General features: G+C 28.4%; 1 protein-coding gene across 1 annotated transcript in view; it reads left to right on the top strand.

Moving 5' to 3' along the window:
* Positions 1-21,777, top strand: part of pck (Claudin superfamily protein pickel) — a 43,112-nt gene extending 21,335 nt beyond the window's left edge. Inside the window, exons 4-7 of the mRNA XM_075380535.1 lie at positions 4,035-4,196; positions 6,832-6,986; positions 10,963-11,122; positions 15,776-21,777. Coding sequence (XP_075236650.1) covers positions 4,035-4,196; positions 6,832-6,986; positions 10,963-11,052 — 407 coding nt within the window. The 3' untranslated portion in view covers positions 11,053-11,122; positions 15,776-21,777. The remainder of the gene's footprint in view (positions 1-4,034; positions 4,197-6,831; positions 6,987-10,962; positions 11,123-15,775) is intronic.
* The last annotated feature ends 729 nt before the right edge of the window (positions 21,778-22,506 follow it).

Here is a 22,506-nt window from a genome sequence, read left to right as displayed (position 1 = left end):
GGGAATTACCATTCAGGTATTACTTTAGAGGATGATATGTATGGGTGTATATTTACGTTTATTTTAATTCTATGTGAATTTACAAAATGCTGTAAAAATGGCTGTGAATTTAATTTTAAATGTATTTTTAAAAAAAATTTATAAGTTTATATGTTTTATTTTCTAGGCTAATTGTTATTTTGATTTCATTATATATATATATATATATATATATATATATTACTCCGGGCGATAATAACGCGAAAGCGTTTTTTGCCCTCCAAAAAAAAAAAAATTACATTTAGTTAGTTAGAAACGTAATCTGCCGTTCAACGACTAGGTAAGCAAATGTACTCGTAATAAGACTGAAGCGGTATGGGGAACAAGCAAGTCGAGTACAGTATTAGTTCGGGTATTTCCGCGTCTTTTCGACGACATTCGTCCGTCGTTTCGCTTATGCACTGTTAGAAGAATTAACGTGTTTATTGAAGTAGCTGTTCGTCTTCAGTTGTTATCTGTTCAATTGTGTTTAATTACTTTTTTTTAGTGTATTACTGAATTATTTTTCTATAATTAGTAATTGTTTGTATATTTACATATATTTAATCGTAATTCTTGTTTGAAATTTACGTTCGACTGCTATAAATATATGTTATGAAGGTAAGATTAATTTATATGACATGCTAACTAACCGCTAGACAAAAAAATTTGTTTCATGTAATTTAAAAAAGCCTTCATTTCAAAAGCTTGAATCTTTTCTTCTCAGATACTCCGATTGTCCAAGTTTCACTTCCATATAAAGCGACACTCCAAACATATACTTTCAAAAATCTTTTCCTGGTGTTTAAATTAATTTTTGATGTAAACAAATTATATTTCTGACTGAAGGCTCCTTTCGCCTGTGCTATTCGGCATTTTATATCGCTCCTGCTTCGTCCATCTATAGTAATTCTACTAACCAAATAACAAAATTCTTCTACCTCCATAATCTTTTCTCCTCCTATTTTCACATTCAGTGGTCCATCTTTGTTATTTCTACTACATTTTATTACTTTTGTTTTGTTCTTGTTTATTTTCATGCGGTTAGTTCTTACGTAGGACTTCATCCATGCTGTTCATTGTTTCTTCTAAATCCTTTTTTACTGTCAAGTAGAATTACTATATCATCAGCAAATCGTAACATCTTTATCTTTTCACCTTGTACTGTTACTTCGGATGCACACTGTTCTTTAACATCATTAACTGCTAGTTCTATGTAAAGAATTAAAAGGTAACCGGGATAGGTAACATCCTTGTCGGACTCCCTTTCTTATTACGGCTTCTTTCTTATGTTCTTCAATTATTACTGTTGCTGTTTGGTTCCTGTAAATTTCACAATTGTTCTCTCTGTCATATCCTTCTGAGCCAGAATTATTAGTCAAAGAAGAATTCAAATTAAGGAATCCTGGGATAAACAACAGTCTATAGAGGAACAGTTTCCCTTTGGCATATCTCTATCTCTTTTTTCTGATACGATTTGGAATCTTCTAGTAAAAGAAACAAATAAATATGCACAAGAACGCATCCAAAACAAGTCAGATTCTGGCAATACGGATCCCTTTTCCAGATTTCAAAAATGGCTAGATGTATGCATTCCTGAGATGAAAATATGGGTCTCAATCCAAAAAAACAATGCTTATGATTCTAACAAATTTATGCTTCCATAAGTTGGAACACTTTTGGAGGCCTAATAAGGTAGACAGAAAAAGAAATTGCCTTGAAATACGGAGGACGAATCAATCCAATTAGGGTTCGCTAGAGCACCAAAATGTTGTATGTTGTGTATGAATAACTTAATTTTTTTTCTCTAGTAATGTAAGGTAGCAAAAAGTTTACAGTTTCTTGATCACCACAAAATTATGAACATTATTTGTATAATAGAAGTTTGGTTATAGAAGTGTTTGTGTGTTTTTTTTTATTTTTGTGATATTTCATCAAGATTTTCTCAAACAAACAACCTTGCAAGTACAACTACCCTATTTTATTGTTATTCATTATTTTCTGAAAAAAATATATATAACACTTTATGATTTGTGAATGAAAAATAATTTTTTGCATTTTTTAAAAATTGCTTACAAAACGCATAAAAATGCGTAGTGGCTGAATGTAATATAGTCAGCGGGTTTAGAGTTAAAAATTAATTACTCATTGAACTCGGATTAATTCACACATGCTATGTAAAATTAATGAATGTTAATATTTAATACCTGTGCATAATACCTTTGCATAATTTGTATTTGAACTATGTATTTAACCAAATATACTAATATTCACTACAGCACAGTAGTATGAATATCAAGGTTACGTTTTTACAACTGAATTTATAAATCAAACATGATTTTATTACAAAATAAATTATAAACATATAAACAAAAATGTTAACCGATTCCGGGCTAAGATAACATAGGATACACTCGCCAAGATATCGCGCAGAAACAGCTGATAGAGGAATGAAACTTGTCTAGCACTCTGCAAAAATGTAACAAAGAGTAGTTTTTTTTTTTTTTTGTCTAGTCATTTGACTGGTTTGATGCAGCTCTCCAAGATTCCCTATCTAGTGCTAGTCGTTTCATTTCAGTATACCCTCTACATCCTACATCCCTAACAATTTGTTTTACATATTCCAAATGTGGCCTGCCTACACAATTTTTCCCTTCTACCTGTCCTTCCAATATTAAAGCGACTATTCCAGGATGCCTTAGTATGTGGCCTATAAGTCTGTCTCTTCTTTTAACTATATTTTTCCAAATGCTTCTTTCTTCATCTATTTGCTGCAATACCTCTTCATTTGTCACTTTATCCCCCATCTGATTTTTAACATTCTCCTATAGCACCGCATTTCAGAAGCTTCTAATCTTTTCTTCTCAGATACTCCGATCGTCCAAGTTTCACTTCCATATAAAGCGACACTCCAAACATACACTTTCAAAAATCTTTTCCTGACATTTAAATTAATTTTTGATGTAAACAAATTATATTTCTTACTGAAGGCTCGTTTAGCTTGTGCTATTCGGCATTTTATATCGCTCCTGCTTCGTCCATCTTTAGTAATTCTACTTCCCAAATAACAAAATTTTTCTACTTCCATAATCTTTTCTCCTCCTATTTTCACATTCAGTGGTCCATCTTTGTTATTTCTACTAAATTTCATTACTTTTGTTTTGTTCTCGTTTATTTTCACGCGATAGTTCTTGCGTAGGACTTCATCTATGCTGTTCATTGTTTCTTCTAAATCCTTTTTACTCTCGGCTAGAATTACTAAAGAGTAGTTATTAAATCTGATTAAAAATTATGCCATATTTTAAAATTTAAAATATATCAAAGAATAATTATGCTGTTGATAATAAAAATGTGTTACATCGGATCACAATTATGTTAACAATATGTAACCCAGTATTGTGAAATCCTTGACCTAAAAAAAGATTAACCTAATCATTCATGTTTATATTAAATATTAGCCCAGCCATTTTGCATATGTTTAATTATGATTTAAAAAAAGAAAACCTCTTTTTAATTAGTTCATATATCTAGAATAATTAAAATATTTATTAACAAAGCAATAAAAAATAAAGGAGTTTAATAATTCTTAACTTTGAGTACATTTTGTGTAGCTGATTAAGACTGGTTAAATGTAAAGTTTAATTGTTAATAAAGGAAAACATGTTTGGTTTTTTGCACATTAATTTATTTTTCACATTTTTTCCTCTATTCATTATTCATTCACTTCATATATCTTAATCAACCAATGTTATTATGTTGTTAAATCAGCTCTTAGTTTTTGGACTAGTTTCAATAGCATAATTGATGTTCTGGAATACCTTCAAATTACCAAATTTGTTTTATTTCATTATTCATTCTCTGCTGTTTTGGATAGAGTATTTTTCTTTTTGGGTGCAGTATTTCCCTTATAATTCCCTTTGGATGTGACAGCTCTGTTCATTAAAGTTTTATTTCATTAATTGAATTTTTTATTGTGATTAATTTTTTTTATTTTGTTTTTTTTTGTTCTGTTTTAGGTTGGTTGATATCAATACAGTTGTTTGTGACTTTGTCATTTTTGTTATCATTTGGATCGCAGGCTCTTATAGCATTAGTAGTTACTCGTTACCCTCTTCATTTTGTCTTGACCTATGAGTGGATCTTATCGATTATTATTTTTATCTCTAATGCTATTACATGTAAGTTTTATTTATTATGATTATTATATATATATTTTTTTGGTTAGGCATTTTATTTATATATCAATATGTACAGATTAACTATCTAAATAGAGTGATTTGGAGACAGAAGATTTATTATGTAAAAAACCATCTTCAGATGATTCCTACATTATGATGTATATTAAAAATACTAAAAGATAATTTAGATCTATCATGATTATTATACCAGTTACAATTGATTTAATATAAAAAATTAGCTAAATTTAGAAAAATTCTATGTAAAAATATATTAGAGTAAATATAAAATCTTACAGTTGTTTAAATTTTGATTTTTTTTTCAAGTCTGTATCAAATTAAAGTTATCAACTTGTAGTTTTCAAACTACCTGAATTTTGAATTTGTAAACAACAATTTGATTTCAGACGAAAATACAAAACTTATTTATTGTTTTTCTACATTGACTCCCTGAAGTTCTACACAATTTTCCCAGTATTCTACACATATTTCCCAATTTTCCCTTCTTCGTAACAAGTTGGAGAACATGTCATAGCCAATTGTTCAAGCTCTTCTAATTTGTTTTTGTTCTGGATTCAGTGTTCTCGTGGTGCCTCCTTCAAGAGTCCAAACATAAAAATTATGGCGGATAATTCTGGATTGTATGGTGGATGTTCTAAGTGGTTTTCTGGTAAATTTCTTCCAGTTTTTTCCAAATATTGACAGCTGTTTGAGGCCGGTATTGTTTTAAGGAGAATTACATCTCTGATCAGCTGCTAATGACATTTGTCCCTGTAAACAGGTTTCAACTATTTTGATATTTTGAGAATTCGACTCGGGTTATTAAAATGTTTATCATGTTTATGGACATGATGTAGTATCAGAACTTGTGACACAAAGCCGGTTCAACCGTTTTCAGTCTAGAAATTTTGATATCAATGATGCACCTTGTTCTGGTTGATACTGAAAAGGTTGAATCAGTGGAGAAAAGTTTAGCAAAGACTGACACGCTAGCAGTTGTGATGTCAGTAATGAGCTAAAAATTGACGACAAAACAGTTTTAAATCGTTACAAGAAGAGCGAATACAAAAACAAAATTTAATGTTTGTGTGCCACATGATTTAACAATGAAAAATTTAATGAATCAGATTTTCATCTGCAAATTGTTGTTGAAATGGAACAAAATCAAACCATTTTGAAATGGATAATTACCGGTGATAAAATATGGATTGGGTATGACAATAATATAAGGGTAAGATCTTGATGAAAGCAAGGTGAAGCTCCATAAATAGTGTCAAAGCTAGGACTGACAAAAGAGTTGTGTGTGCATGCGTACATGTGCACGTTATGTGGATATGTGTGTGAGTGTGTGTGCACATGCATCTGATGAAATCGGAAAGGAATTGTTCGCTATGAGCTGCTGCTGGCAACTTAAATGATTGATTCTAACCTCTTCTGTTAATGACTAGAAGATTAAATCAAGCCATAAAGGAAAGGTGTTGCCTTCATCATAACAACACCAAATTCTACATATCTTTGATGATTGAAAATTGAGAGAGCTTGGCCAGGATGTTTTGGTGCATTCACCATACAGACATTACCTTGTATTGCCAGACTCCCATCTGTTCAATATACAGAATTCTTTTAACAGTATTAAGTTGACTTTAAAAGTGTGAAAATCAGTATCACAGTTTTTTTTCCAGAAAACACAAAAGTTCTACAGTGATGAGATTATGATTTTAACTCAAAAATTGTAAAAGGTGTTAGATAAAAATGACACATATTTGGTTTAATAAACTTTATTTGAAATATAAAAATTGTTGTTTTTATCTTTGCATTAAAATACATAGAAATATTTTCCCCAACCCAGTTTGTTTTTTTTTTATAAAAAAATAAAGTATATTACTTTATCAGAAAAGCTTGATTCTTACTTATTTTTGTAATTATTAACAGTTGAATTTAATTTCTCATTTACTGTAGTACAGTATTTTATTTATTTTTACTGGATGTAATTTGTCCAGTTTTTAAACTGTTTAAATGTTTGTAGTAATGAAATAAATACTAAAATGCAGTTAAAACTTGAATTACTTTTGTCTATTATAATGTGTTACTTGTTAATGTATATCCAGTATGAGTGAAATGAGCATACTTAAGTGAATTTATAATAAGTTATTTTGCATATACATATTAAAAAAAGATGATTTATATTTTTATTTCATATATTGTTTGATTTATTTTACTTGTTTACTTTATCAGGATTAGTGGATTTTTCAATATCTTAGAGGTGACAAGTCAAGATGGTTGTTCAGTTTATTAGGGCATTATTGTCGGAGAAAATGTTCTGGTTGAAGTGGAAAAGCTAAAAGGTTGTAAAATCATTTTTTGCTCTTCTTTTCCAAAAACATTGATGTTCTGTTTCAGTGCATCCTGGTCTCTTTACTAGAGCTAGGCTTCTTGTTAGGTAATTTCTCCGGGTGCATGTGAAAGGATTATTAATTATATCAGTGAATGTTGTCATTTGATTTACCTAAAATAAAAACCCTGAAGAGTGAAATATATTATTATTATTTATAAAGTTGTGTATCTGCCTACTTATACCTAATATGTTTATATTATGCAATGCAGTTGATTATTATATATATTTTTTTTTTTTTTTTAGCATTTCTGTTATTTATATCGGTATGGTTGTTTTGGACTCAGTCTTCACGTAGGGATTGGCTGATGTATCCAAATTTTAATCATCTATCATGGTCATATTATTTTGCAGTGATATCATTTTTTATTCATTCCTTTGCTAGTGTTATATTATATAAGGTAAGTGGTTATTTAAAATTTATTTAATTTATGTATATATATATATATTTTTTTATTTTTACCATTGTCAGGATTTATCATATTTATATATTCATATTCATCATTAATTTTATTTTTTTACCTTATAACCAGTCCTATTTGAGGCTTCTTGAAGATTGCCAGTAATATAAATGTCCCTAGCCATGTTACAAGCACTCCACATGGTAAGATTGGTAGTGGAGCTGCCACCTTACTGCCTTCAAAAAAAGCCTGCAGGATTTTCCTTCAGGGTTATCTTCTCTAGGCTCTTCTGCTCTGTCCATCGTTGGGATTACTTCTCATCCACCTTTGAGATCATTGGTTTCTTGCCGATTTTGATCTGCCTCGTTACCCACCATATCTGATCAACTTCCCCCTACCTGGGGAGGTGCCCGATGGGAGACTGCATACTCCACACGGGATTGTGTAAGATGCAAAATTGTTCTCCAGGATAGAGTTCTAGACCAAGTGGCTTATTTTATCTACCTGGGCTGTGATGTTAGAAGGATGTACCAAGAAAAATTAGTAAATTTCAGTCAGTGTGTGGCTTTATTAACAGAATTTTTCGACGGAAAGCTCATAGATATACTCAACTCAGGTTGTATATGATGGCAGCGTTGGTTCTTTTGTTAGGTAGTGAGACATGGGTTGTGAGGAAAGAAAGTTTAAGAAGAGTTGAAGCTGCTGAAATGAGGTTCTTGTTATCGGTGAAAGGTGTAATTCTAAGTGACAAACTTAGAACTAGTCTGATAAGTGACGATTTGGTAGAGGGGAAATGGCAGTTGAGAAGGTTGTGCAGTATAGAGAAAGATGGAAGGAACATGTGGAGAGGATGGTGGAAGATAGTATTTCCGTGTAGACCAGTTGGAAGAAGTTTTGACAGACCGAGATTACACGTTTAAAAATACATTATATATTTCATTATTACATCAACATGTCTTGCTTGTATTTATTATTTTGTTTACTAGAATTCAGTAGCCAACTCGGTATATCCTAAGAATATTTTTAATTTCGCTTTATCATCCCATTTGAATTTTATTAATTGATGTGATATTCTCACAAAAACTTAACTTCATACAATTTGAATAACTTGGTACTAGGTTTTTCACTAAAAAATATTTCATAAGGTGTTATACGATCAGTAGTGTTAGCTAGAGTTCTATTTATCAATTAAGCTGACTGTTTTAATCACTTCTGGACAATAGATATTATTAATGTTTGCTTTGGGCCAACAATCACCCACATCCATAATTCATCTGTTGTATCTTTCTGCTGCACCATTTAATTATTGAATATTAGGTAGGCATTGAATCACACGTATACCCCTTCATTCTAATAAACTATTACAAATATGCATTCAAATATTCTTTACTGTTACCACGTATTAAATCTTTTACCAGTCAAATTCTCTATACGTTGAAATAATCGATGAAAGAGTTACACTCTTCAAACTTTGATTTAATTCAATAAACTTTTGCTAGTTTAATATAATTGTTTATGAATGATAAAAAGTATTTTTCACCATAATTGCCTACTGTTGCATGAGGCCCATTTAAATCTGTATGATTAATTTCTAAAATATCTTTGGCCCTTTTTCTCTTATTTTCAAAAGGTAAGTTATGCATTTTACTTTTTATACATATTGCACCAGTCACTTCACCCTTACTTCCATAAACTTTAAAAAAGTTAGCTTTTAAGCTAAAATTTTCAAATATATATATATTTATGAGTACACACACACACACACACACATACACACATGTACACGTGTACACACACATTTTAGTAATCCATTGTTAGCTTGAGACTCATGATCTGATCTGGACAGCCCCTCCAGGGTCTGAAACCTCCCTAGTTCTTTCTTGGTTTGTAAACTGATCCTGTTGAGGATGATTCTTGAAAGAGTTTTGTATGTTGTGTCTAGGAGTGAGATTCCCCTTTAGTTGTTAGAATTTTGTCTACTTTTATGTATAGCAGGTGAATGAGGGCTGTCATCCAGTATTCTGTTAGTTCTTCTTGATCCAAATGTTGACACGCTATTTTTATTGGTCTTCTTTCATGTTTCCAGGGTCTAAAAAAGTTTTATTTTCTCCTGCTGCTTTGCAATATTTCATTTTACCCAGCACTTAGTAGACTTCTTTTATTGTGGGAGGGTTGATGTTTTCCAGTGGTATTGTTATTGGGTACTGGTATTGAAATTTAGGAGTTCTGTTAGATTTTCACAATTTATGAGTTTGTTGAAATATTTAGCTAGTATTTCTTCTTGTCTTTATTGTTATGGTTTTCACCCTTCATTTGTAGAGTTGGGGGTTTGTATTTTCGGAGTTATTTTTCAAAGGTTTTGTAGTAGTCTCTCAATTGTATTTTTTTGAATTCTTCTATTGATTTTAGTGTGTCTTTATAATGTTGTCTTTTTATTTTTCTTTGGGTTCGGATGGTTTCTTTTCTTTGTTTTACTAGATTTTGGAAGGATGTTTCTGATTTTTGGCATTGGTGTAGTAGCCATGTTTGATGTGTATTCTCCACAGTTTTGTTGGTTCTGTTGAGGAGTGAATTTAATTTTAATTTTTACTACGTAGTGGTCTGAGCCTGTGTCAACTCTTCAGAGGACTTGTGTTTGTAGATCTCTTTGTGGTGGTATTTGTCCTTGAAGACATGATCTAGTTGTCATTCTCCTTTAGTGTAGTTGGGGTGTTTCCAGGTTTTGAGTTTTTGAGATTTCCTGTTGAAATATGTGATTTCAGGATTAGGTGGTTTCTGCAGAGATTGATGAGTCTCTATCCATTTTCATTTTTCTCTTTTGGGCGGGCATTTTCTGATGATATCATGGTATCTTCTTTCTCTGCCTAGTTGAGCGTTGAAGTATCCGATTAGTTGTTTAATGTGATTTTTGGGGATGTTATTTATGGTCTGGTTGAGTAGGTCCCAGAACCTTTCTGTTTATTTACGGTCTTTTGGAATTTGTTTATTACTAGTAGGGGTGTAGGTGTTTATTATGGTTTAGATTTTATTAGACTCTTTTAGGGTGATTGTTGAAATTCTTGGGGGTTGTGAATTGAATTCTTTTACATAGTTTATTATTTTGAGGTTGACCAAAAAGCCTATTGCAAATTGTGGGTCACTTTTCATCACTGTCTTCCCAGGTACACCTTTTTAGAACCTATATCCTTGAGATTCCATGGGGTCCTGGTTGATGTTTCTTATTTCCTGCAGTCCCATGATGACAGTTTTGTGTTAGTCCATTAGGTAGGTTATTATTTTTAGTTTACCAGTCTTCATCAGTGAGTTTACGTTTTGTATGGAAATGTGATTCTGAATTTTGTAATTTTCTTGTTCATATGTGCGGTGTTGAGGCATTCCAATGTTTCCAATCACATTGACACCACTAAGACAAGTGGGCTGTCACTTACAAGTGGACAGCCCACCATGTCCGAATGCTGCCTTCTCAGAACTCTGGTGTTACCTGGTTCAGTTGGTGGAATGTTCTTTAAAAGACCTATCATGGTTTACTTCAAGGGTCACCTTTGTATGTAGTGGGATCTGATAGTGGAAAATGACTTGTTGTTAGATGAAGTTGTAAAGTTTGTTTAGATTCAGTTACAGATTTCTCCTGTTTGTTCCAGATGTATTCAGGTGCACTTTGCAAAGAATCACTCTGACTTTTGTTAAAATTGCTATTTTGGAGAAAAGTTAAAAGATCCTTAACATTACACCTATATATATACATATATATATATATATATATATAAATATCATCATTCTGTCGATCTCCATAGCAGAGTGTGGCATTTCCGCCTCTCAATCAGGGGGAGGGTGGATCTGGGTTTTAGCCCTGGTCAGGCATTTTTCATACACTACAAAATTCATTATAATCTATCATAATATGAGTAATTATTACCGATCATCAAATTGTTGTTATTATATAAATAAATAATATCATTTATTTTTTATTTTGTAGGATGCTCGTAAATCATATGAATTAAGACAAGAGAGTCATAATCTTGTCAGGCAAATGCAACCGACTCATGGAAGGAATGGATTTGTTTAGTGTTCTTCAAATGTAACCATTCAATAAGTACAACTAAGTTAAACGCTGCCTTATAATGCTCTGATAACATGTAAGTGTTTATTAATTGCATCTTTTTATATTAGACAAAAATTTTAAAATAATTTGCTGAAGCAAAAGCGTAAGTGATTTAAAAATAAAACATTTTCCTAGTAAAATTGTATTTTTATGCATAACTTCTTCAATAAGGTCAGTGGTTAAAAATGCTGATGTTAGTTGATAAAAATATATATGTGTGCATATGCAAAATAAAATGATGATGTACTTTTTCTATAGGAATAGTTAAATATAAATTACAGACACAAGTTTTTTTTTTATGGCTTCTTGAGTTGGAAACTTTAAATAACCTATTCCCGATCATCTATGACTACCCCATTTTAGGTATTTATTATTTTTTTTAAAATTGGGAATTCAATTATTGAAAAAAAAAACAAAAAAAAATCCATTAATAATTTCAACTATTTCTAATGGCTGTGTCAAAGCTTTGTAGTTATGGTTTTGTGTGTTTTTAAGAAAAATTATTTACATTTTAAGTAGCACTGGCTTCTGTTGGTCGTTATCCATTAAAAATAACCAAGAGCACACCATGAACTACTCAAAATTTTTAACTTTGTGATTACAGGAATGGATTTATTGAACATGATTTATCATTGGAATTTTACTCTGCTTTACACCCTTCACAGTTACATATTATATTGAAAATGTGCTGTAATGAAATCGAAGCCATGAAATGTGAATGATGTTATTGGTGTTTTTTTACTGTTATAGGATAATTGTAATGATTGCTATAGAAGCTTGCTATAGAAGCTATTTTAACTGCAATGATGTATAGATGACTGTAGTGTATCTTCTGTTGCATTATTTTTTAATAGATTTTTAAATTCGGTTTATACAAGTGAATTGTAGAGGGGTGAATAATCATATATTTATTGATTTCTAAAGGAACCGGTCACTTTAGTAACAGTCCGTCAGAATCACCATTCTCAGACACTACTATCCATGATCCTTGATTCCTGAATAGGTCATTTGTGTAGAACTCACTGGTTGTTGTCAGATCTTATTTACCTTATTCTCTTCCTTTCCAATTTTTATTCACTTATACTAATGACATAAATGGAATTTACAGTTAAAAAATAAAATAATTTTTTTGAATTATAATTTTCAAATTTCATTTGAAACGCATTTAATAGGAGCATTCTTTTTGAAGGAAGTGTTTCATACTTAAAGGTGCTTGAATATTTTTTTATTCCTCAGCTTCAATCGATCATCGTTATTGAATTAACTGTCCTTTTACAGCAAGATGGAGCTCCAATTTAATATGTTCAGTCAGTAAGGGATTTTTGAAATGAACATTCTGAGGGAGGATGGATCTGTAGGTATTCTGAAATTCAGTTGTTGTCAGGCTTAACAACCTGTGACAACACCCTTTAGGGTTTGTAATCAAAGAAAATATTCCCTTCCGTGCAGTTAAGAAATATTGATGAGCTGAAAAATTGTGTTTTATGACTTTGATACTTCAAAATGAAAGGGAATATGTACATGCACTTAACCAATGTTAAAACTGTTAGTCAGTGGAGGAGTCCATTCACTAAATTGTGATATATAAAAATGTTAAACTAATGATAAACGATTGGCATTAATTAATTTATAGGGGGAGTCATCACAATGTTCTATGTCCGATAAGATAAATATGATGTACAGAAATTAAAAATTATAAACTCCAGACCTAAAATGCAAAAAAGTTTTCAAATTTTTCATTATCTTATTTTAGTCTTTTTTGAAGGGGAGGTTTAGATTTAGAGAAAATTTTACAAAAGTAGATTTGTTATGCTTAACTGTTGTTACATGTGAACATTTTTTAGAAAGATTTTTTTTTTAATATATTCCCCATTCCTAAAAAATATAATATTCTGTTTTTTTTTTTTGTTTTTTAATTCTTACTCTTAATTTTTATTATTAAGAAAAATCTATTCTCTTATGTTTCTTTATCATTTTAAGGGTAATTAAAATAAGTAGTTTTGGCTTCTGTAGTAAACTGTGGACTTAAAATGAGAAGTAATATTTTTATTTTTATTAATATAACAGTTTTACTTTTTTCAATATACTTTTTTTTCAATATTTCTAAATTGATTATTTTTGTTCGGGATTACTTTGTAAAAAAAAAAAAAATCTTACCAAATTGTTCCTACAATGTAAGGGAGCCCAACAACAAAATCAAAAGTTTTTTTATATTAAATTTGGAAATTTTGATCCTTATCTTATTTTGGTAATCATTATAATCATTCAAAAAGTCCCATTAATAAAAGGGGGTGCCCAAAATTTAAAAAATTCAGAAAACTTGTTTTTCTTACTTGTATTTAAACATTTATTATGAAAATAATAATAAGACTTTTATTAATGATTGAATTGCAAGAACTTTCTGGCATAACCAGGGAAGTATGGAATACTTTACTAGCTTTTTTTATGTATCATAATAGATATGTTTAGGATCAGAAAAACACAAGAACTAAAACATCAGAAAATAGCTTTGGATAGCAAGTGACATGTGCATGGTCAAAGTTTGCACTGCGTTAACAGTGTTGTATTCAGTTAACAATAAAATTTTTGGGTTATAGTGACCTGCTTAGGTGCTGGCTAAACCTGCTTTTCTATACTTAGCTCTTGTGTTTTCCTGATCCTAAGCATATCTACTACGGTATATTTAACTATGACAAACAAAATTCAAGTCGGATCGAGTAATTGCTGTGAATTACTGTAATTTATTTATAAGGCAATTTATCATAAAGCATATAACACCATTTAAGGATTTTAGATCTGGCTGTCTGTTTATAGTTTTCATCTGTCTTGATTAAACTCTATGAATTTTATACATTTTTCTTCTTTTTTGTTTTATAGACTTTTAACAGTCATATGTTAAATGTCAAAACTTACTGAGTAGAATGATTTTCATAATTAATTTTTCATTTTGCGTAAAAATTTCTCCAGTAATCGTGTTATAAATTTTTCCTACATACATTCAGTGGAAAATTTTTAAATGTTTAAACCATTTGAAGATTTAAAAAAAAAATCTTTATTTTTTGTTAATGTTGCTTATTGATGAATCTTTATAGCATAATGATATTTTTGGGGTATTTTAATTATAATTTTCAAAGTATTCAAGAAAAAAGTTGAAAAATTAAAGGAAAAATATTAAAGTATTATTGGATTACAGAAGGTCTTCTTTTACTCACACTTAGCAGTCTCATTTTGTTGTTCTTACTTTTTTTTTTTGTTGAAGATGTACTTTCTCATTTTTTTAGATTCATTTATCCAGTTATGATTTTCTTCAATATTTAATATGTTTACAAATTTCTGCTTTACAGAATGTGAAAATTAAATTCAAAATTTATCGTAAACATTAAAAATGATGTTAAAAATAATAGTAAACATAAATTTCAGTTATTTTTTTATTTTATTTTATTTCTTCAAAACATTTTGATGAAGCAAAGATCTCTGTGAAAATACTAAATATGAGGGGAAAAAGTAAATTAGTATTTTGAAAAATTAATTTAAAAAAAAAATTGTATTGTGTTGGGATGAAAACTGTTAGATTATATATTAACTTTCTCAATTTTTGCATTTTTTGGTTTATTTTTGTGTAATCGTTCTTTACTTTAAATCAAAATAAAATAACTCAAAAAATAATAAAATTCATTTAAAAATATACTTATTTTTTATTTTGAGTAAGCAATGCGTCCCCTTCTTCAGAGGAAGTTGTATATACTGACTGAATTAAATTGTGGTCTCTTCGTGGGACAGTTGGGATGTTGTCTAGGTTTTTATAGTTTTAACAGAATTTAATTGGGAAAATGGTCACTTTCGTTGCCGTAATTTTTGTGCGGTTTCCATTTACAGGTTTCGCGATATAGAGGCTTCTAAGCCTGGTTTGTCATTTTTTGATTCCCGTACCGCCTCTTCACGGTGGTTCATCTAATACGGTATGAGGCCATTTTCTTATACCCTGTGGAGTAGGATCCTCTCGGCAGATGTACCGGAGATGGCCGTGTTCGGACACGGCCGCTCTCCCAAAGAGTCTGCGTGCCTGCGCCACTCCCACCTCGGAAGTCTATGATTATATTATTTAGGTTAGCCATAAGTCATTTTGCTAGATATATACATCTTTCAAGATCCTTTTTTGCCATTTAATTGAATTTTGGTATAATATGTATAAAGTTTTGTTTGAAAGGATATATTAAAATTTGGTAAGCTGTAATGAAAGAAGTAGAAGATCTAAATGTGGGAAACAAATTTCACTAGTGGTTTATTATTGATCATATCTAATTAGGAAATAATATTTTCCTTAGTCGCATATAAATTTCTGTTGGTGAAAAAATTTTTCCTTGCATTATTAATCAGATCAGTCTTCAGATTACATGTTTGACAGGATTTTATGTTATCATGTAATTTAAACGCTTACGAAAATTGTAGTAATGTTTTTACGACATGAAATTTGGCTACGAGTAAGAAGAAGGAATTGTTTGTGTATTTATGTGGAAAGTCTCCAGCATTAGAAGCAGAACTGATGTAAATATCTTTTAATTATTAAATAACTTTCATGTATATTATAATTTAGTGTTAAGTTACTTACCGTTTAACTTTTATAATTGACATGTTTAATGTCATCCAAAATCACGTTTATTATTTACTTTTTCTTGGTTTTTTCCAGTGATATGCTTTGACAATCTTGTGTATAATTCTATTTATAAAAACAAGAAGAGTACAGAGATGAAGTTGAATCAGCATGATCTTAGATGACCACTATGCAATTGTTAGCCATTACGCATTCATGAATTATAATTCCACTTGCCTTTTATAAATAATCTTCATTTGGTTTATTTTTTCTTTCTTTTTACAAATTGCAAATTTAATTAATATTTTTATTACCATTAATTAAATTATTATATATTATGATTTCAGTGTGCACATTTTATATATTGTTTGTCATTTATTTTCTAATTTTAATGACTTTTAATTATGTATTTATTATTGTAAAATAAAGTTAAGGTTTTGAATTTTTATGAAGTAGTAATCCGGGTATATAACACAACCTGTATTTTGAGAGGTCTTGGATAGATTTGATTTATAAGTAGAATTTGTATTATTGCGACAATTAGTACTGATAAATATAATTATTACCAATACAGGAAAATAGCATCAAGCTTTTGACCCATTATTAAAACCACATTACATTCCTGATAGTTTATTTACTGTTAATGAATATTTTTCATTATTATGTATCTGCTTTTGATTCTTTTGAAATTGGAATTGCATAATAACAAAATTATAGTTACTATTAGTCAGTCAAATCCCCTTCTGTTATTGCTGTGCAGTAGTCATTTGATAGTTTAGAAGTTGCAGTAAAAATGTTATGTATATTAGCATCATGGTCGGGGATTTTCATTTTGAATATAAATTCAGTGAAGTGCATATTAAATCAATTTTCCAGTTTTTTTTTTTTTTTTTTTTTTTTTTTTTTTTACCAAATTAAGATGTTTTCTTCAATATAACTGCAGTAGTTGGCATATAAGCAGTACTGTCTGAATAACAAAGTTATGTTTGATTGAATGTCACACAGATGAAACTTTTTGTATTTAGGTGAACAGTGATTAATTATTGTGGTGCCGATTTCAGTATGTTTCATGATAATATTTAAGTAATAACTTTGTCATGTGATTTGATACCAGCACACAGAAAACAAGTGTTGCAATTCCTTCTAATTATTTTTATCTGATAACACTCTCATTTGCCAATTTTTTCCTCATTAATTTCAACTATTTCGGCCAAGGTTCCCCCAATTTTATGCTATTTTTTCATGACACTGTAAATGCAAAATTTGGGTAGATAAGAGCTCTAATCTATACATGCCTGGTTGGGTATTTTTAATGTGTAGAAAATCCTATTCAGTTGGTTACAACAGGATCAAAATGCTACAAAAGGACATATTTTTTAGTTTGTTTGACGTGGTTTTCAAACCACGCATTTTTAATTTTAAATCGTGAAATCACAATGTTTCGAAACTTTTATTTGTTTGTTCATTATCATTAAACTTTTCTTTCTGCAGAATATGCCGTTTATTAATATCATTCGATTATCATGTTAATGGTTTCCATGTATTTGAAATCATAACTCATTGTGGAATTATTAACCGATTTAATTTCGGTTCATCATATTAAACCATTGTAAATTCATGTAAGCTTGGTTAATTGCCACAAACAAAAACAGTGTCATAACTACCCTAAGTCATGACTTGGCACAGAATATTATCTTACCGGGTGAAGTGATGGGAATGGCTTATAGATAACATGTGTGCATATTAATATTGGAGAAAACTATATTATCTTTACAAATTTTGAAATTGTTATGGTCATTTCAGTTTAAAAAGAATGGAAATGGGTACAGAATCATAGACAGTTATTTTAACATTATTTTTTTTAATTTTTAAAAAAATATTAATATTTGAATTTTTTTTGTGTGTTTTTCTAAATTTAATTTTATGTTTTATTTGAACACTTTATATAATATTTTTAATAGTATGTATTGTGAAATAAATTTTTTATTTAAGTTTAAAAAAAAAGTAATAAAACGGTATCAGAATCGTAGTTTTTTTAAAAGTTGTCTGTTAAAAACTTGTTCATAATTGGTAGAAAAATTAAGGTATTTTGAAAAATTAATTGTAGCAGTTTATATAGAAATTGATTCATGATCTGAGATTATATATTAGTAGATATTCTTTTAGTACTTTTTTCGTCTAGGTGTGAGGCTTTCCTCATGGTGATTTCGCATTTAAGACGTATAGTTTAGTTAATATTCAACCGGCATAAGAATATTTATTTTTAGTTCTACATATGTAGAAAGTAAATTAGCTGGTTATACACATTGTGATGTTCCATTATATGCACTTAAATAAACAAGAGATCAACAATCAAAAATTGAACAATAACATATTTTTACTAATCTAAGTATTTTTTAATTATAATTTTTCTATATAGTTGTAAATAATAATAATACTAATAACAATTATATGAAAATATATTGCTATATTTAGTTGTTCTTTTTCATTTTTAACAAATTATTATTGTAGTGTGTTTTGTAATTTTTATTTTACTATTAAATAATGTAGAAATGTTAGAATATTATAATTTAGGTTGTAATAAATATACAAATAAATCTTTTTTATTAGACGTATTTGAATTCAGATTTTCAAATCTAGCCAGTTTTTACCGTACAATAGTATGGTTTGATGAAAACATGAGGCATTTGAAGAAGGAACTTGTATTTTAAGCTTTTAAACAATTTATGGTACAATAACTAATGCAACTATATGAAAATACTATATACAAAGACTTATGCAACTATAAAAATATGTAAAATCTAATTTAATTTTTTAATACATTTAATTAATTAATCTATAATATAATTATATTATTAATACAAATACATATATACGCATAAAAATGTACATTATAGAAGTAAGTTGCTATGCAAATCGCCTTGGTGATCACGGTTTGCTCTCGCCTAGCTTGCCTGACGTATCATCCTCATTCATCCACTGAAGTAATACCTGATAATTTCCGGAGGCTAAACAAGAAAAAGAAAGAAGTATATAAATAAGTAATGCAGCTGTATAAATATGTACAAATGTACAATAAACATTCAAATAAATGCAGCTTTCAAAATATAATACAACAGAGTGCAACAATGTAGATTAATTCATTGCTTACCTGCAATCAATATTCTATCTTTCCTTCTTGTTCCAAAATTCAAAATGATCAAAACTATTCAAAAATGATCTAGAATGTTCCAAAATGTTCTAGAAATTTTTAAGGAAGTTCTACAAATTTCTAAAATGTAATATTGTTCGAAAACATTTACTTATAAACCCCTCAAATTAAAATAAATAAAACCGAGAATACCAATAAAATATATCATTCAAATTATTTTTGACATCTAGTGGTGTAGTAATTATAACTCATAAATTGTAAAAATTTATTTAAAATATTTTGGCAATTTGAATCACAAAGTAGATGTGGGTGTATTACAATGATAAGGAAGATTTATCAGAGGGAGAGGATGTATGTCAACAAGCTATACTCATCAAGGGAATGGATTAAAATTCCATTTTTATGTAATTTTTGAGTACTATAATTAATGAATTACATTTTTTAATTTTTGATTTATATAATTTTATAAATTTGATTACTTCTTACTTTTAATTTTTAATTATAACATTTTTATTATATATCGACTATTATATTACCTTTTTATTACTGTAACTTGCTTTTATATTACCTTAGAATTCTTATTTATATACGTAGCTAATTTTTTAAGTTTATATTCTTTTTATTTTAGATCAGATTCATTTATTTAAATCTTAATTTTATTTTTATGTGTGTCATGTTATAAAATTAAATTAATTTTTTTAAATGTTATGAAGGGTTTTCAGTAGTATTTGCTTATAGAAAAATTATTTTTTTGAAAGATTCTGAAATATAAAGGTTTCTGTTATTATTTGTAATTAAAAAACAAAATATATATTTTATATAAAAGTTTTTAAATATTTCTTTAAAAGTAAGAATTTGTTTTTTTTTGTTAAAAAATTCTGAAATATTATTTTTCATGAGGCATGAAGAGATAGATTTCCATGATCAGCAGTCTCAAAGGTATTTGATCTTCATTAAATCTGTTTTATTCTATAGTTACTACCAGTAGTTTGAACATAATTGTGGTATAAGAAAAGTAATCCAGATTGCAATACTAATAACACCAATGCGATGGTTATTTTATAATCAAAATATATTTACATTCAATTATAATTTCATTATTATATCTTATGCACATTTTTTTTTTATTATGGCTGCTGCCATAATAAATTAAGATAGAATACCACCATCTAGATGACCTGTTTATATTTTGGTATTATTTAACAAAAATATCTTTATTTTAATCATAAGTTTGATGGATTGTAAACAATTTAAAATTCTATAAATTTTTGAATAATTGGATAAATTTGGTTTTATTATATTAAAAATATTAAAAGGTACCTGAATAGTTTAAAAAAAAAAAACTAGTATTTCTGAAAACATTGAATAAGTTTGTATTCAACTGGCTGTAGAAATCTGACTACATATGATGATATTAATTAATAATGAATTTTATCATAAATATTCTTTAATTACTTAAACCGTCAAAAGTTAGAGATTATATATTTAAAAAAAATAAATTTATGTAAAATATGACTTATATAAAATTAAGATTTAACATGCAATAAACTGAAGTTTTTTTGTGCTTTAAATTGGTGTTTATGTTTTATCAAGCAATTCTTGAACTGAAGGAAATATTAGTTGCTTCAGTGTCATTTCTCATCTGTTATTAGTGGCTTGTTGTGCATATTTTATTCTTTATCGGTTATTGATTAAGGTGTTGTTTTTTTATTATCGATATCTAATTTCTGCATTATATAAGTCAGTATTAAAACTGGTTCTTCTTCAAGTGTATCTTTCTTTTTAATTGATTAAAATGATTAATCCGAACCAAAAGATTATAAATTGATAATTCTTTCATTTCTCTTTCCATGTTTTCCTAGTTAACAGGAAAATTTTCAAATCAATTTTCATAACATTTTTAATCTCTGATTTTTTTTGTTATTTTGTTGTAGAATTCTATAAAAAAAATTTCTTAATAGAAATCATAAAGAAGTTAGAGAGGGATCATAATTCACTTGTGATATTTGTTTATAAATCTGCAGTATAACCTGGAAAAATTGTATTCAATACATAAAGTATCATTAAAAAGATATTTATAATTTTTCTGGATAAAATAAATTGAATGTTTTTTCCGGTCATATTAAATTACAGGATAGTTACAGATTTTTTTTTTGTATGTATGTTGTTTATGAATTGTTGTTAATTTAATTTATGAAAATTTTACATTTTACAATTCAATATAACCTTACTTTTTCAGAGCAGATGCGACAAGTTGTGGTTTTAATCCAGAAATGTAAGATAGCATGTTTAAATTACAATGTGCTTGATTACAAAAACTTATTGGAAATTGGCTTATATCTATTAATAGTTAGTTAATTTAAGTTTGTTTATGGTAACATTTTTTTGAAGAAAATAGATATAAAGTAGTCAGTATATCTACTCACATTTTTTTTTGAATAAAGGATAGGCAAATTTACTGTGCTGTTGTTACTCTTTTTAATTTACAGATAAATTAAATTCATAATATTATTCCATTTCGAAATTAAATTAGGTCAAAATTATGAAAGAAATTGGGTTGTGATACTTTGTAAAAAATTAATTGTGTATTTTTTAAAAAATATTCCTTAAGATCAATTGAATAAAGTGGATGCTTATTGAATGGGTTCCGAATAATTTGGGTTATACTGTAGTCATATTCTCATTATTTGATCTTAATTTTAACATAATTTTGCTGTATTTATTATCAATATTATTAAAGTTATGATTTTTATGTAAATATTTATTAATTTTGTATTAAATATTTAATCTTATCCAATTTTTTTATAGTTGAATAATTAAATTTTTTTATAAATTTTTATAATCACTTTTTCCATTTTTTTTTGCAATATTAAAAATAGTAATGATTATTATATGAGAAACGTTTCCCGTGAGGAAATATTTAATAAATATACTCTAAGATTTATTACATAGTTTTTATAATTTCATTTATTTTTTTTTAATTTCAGCCCTTGATTAGGTCATGAATTCCAGCACAAAGTTCCTTTACTTATTCTTATCTCTCAGTCCTATCTCATTTTTTTTATCGATCTAATCCTTTGAAGTGTTGTTAGTCTAATATCAGTTTATTGATAGACTGTCATGACAAATTGATTATTGTATAGTTATTTCCATTTCTTTTAGGGTTGTCTTGACTTAACTCAAACTCTTTTAAACGTCAGCTTCATTAGTTTGCAATTTTCCTTTATATCACCTATTTTTCCAGCATTTCATATTTGTAACTAGTCACTTTATATTACTGTCAGAATAGTAAAGGTGTCCTAGTTGGAGAAAAAAGCGTAAGTGTAGGTAAAAGCTGCCATTAATCACTGATCGAATTGTCTATCAAGGCATTTGAATGGTCATTTTATCAATAACTTACTCTTAGGCATGTTTTTTTAAGTAAAGGCTGTTTTGATATAAAAATAGAAATAAGCGCAGTAGAAAAAACTTTATTATAACAAAACAAACTTATATATACAGGGTGCCCCATATAAAACGCACCTAACCTTATATTGGTAGGTATTGAAATAATAAAAAGGCATATGTAAATGTAATTTTTATTATTACCTTACATTTAGAGTAAATGTTGGAAGTGGCCGTCATCTTCTTGAATACAAGTGTCAATTCTTTTTACAGTGTTTCTTGCAACTTTTTT

This window comes from Lycorma delicatula, chromosome 12, assembly GCF_047948215.1.
Source record: "Lycorma delicatula isolate Av1 chromosome 12, ASM4794821v1, whole genome shotgun sequence".
NCBI classification, from domain to species: Eukaryota; Metazoa; Arthropoda; class Insecta; order Hemiptera; family Fulgoridae; genus Lycorma; species Lycorma delicatula.
Note: the sequence above shows the minus strand (reverse complement) of the source record. Positions and strands in the feature narration are given on the sequence as shown.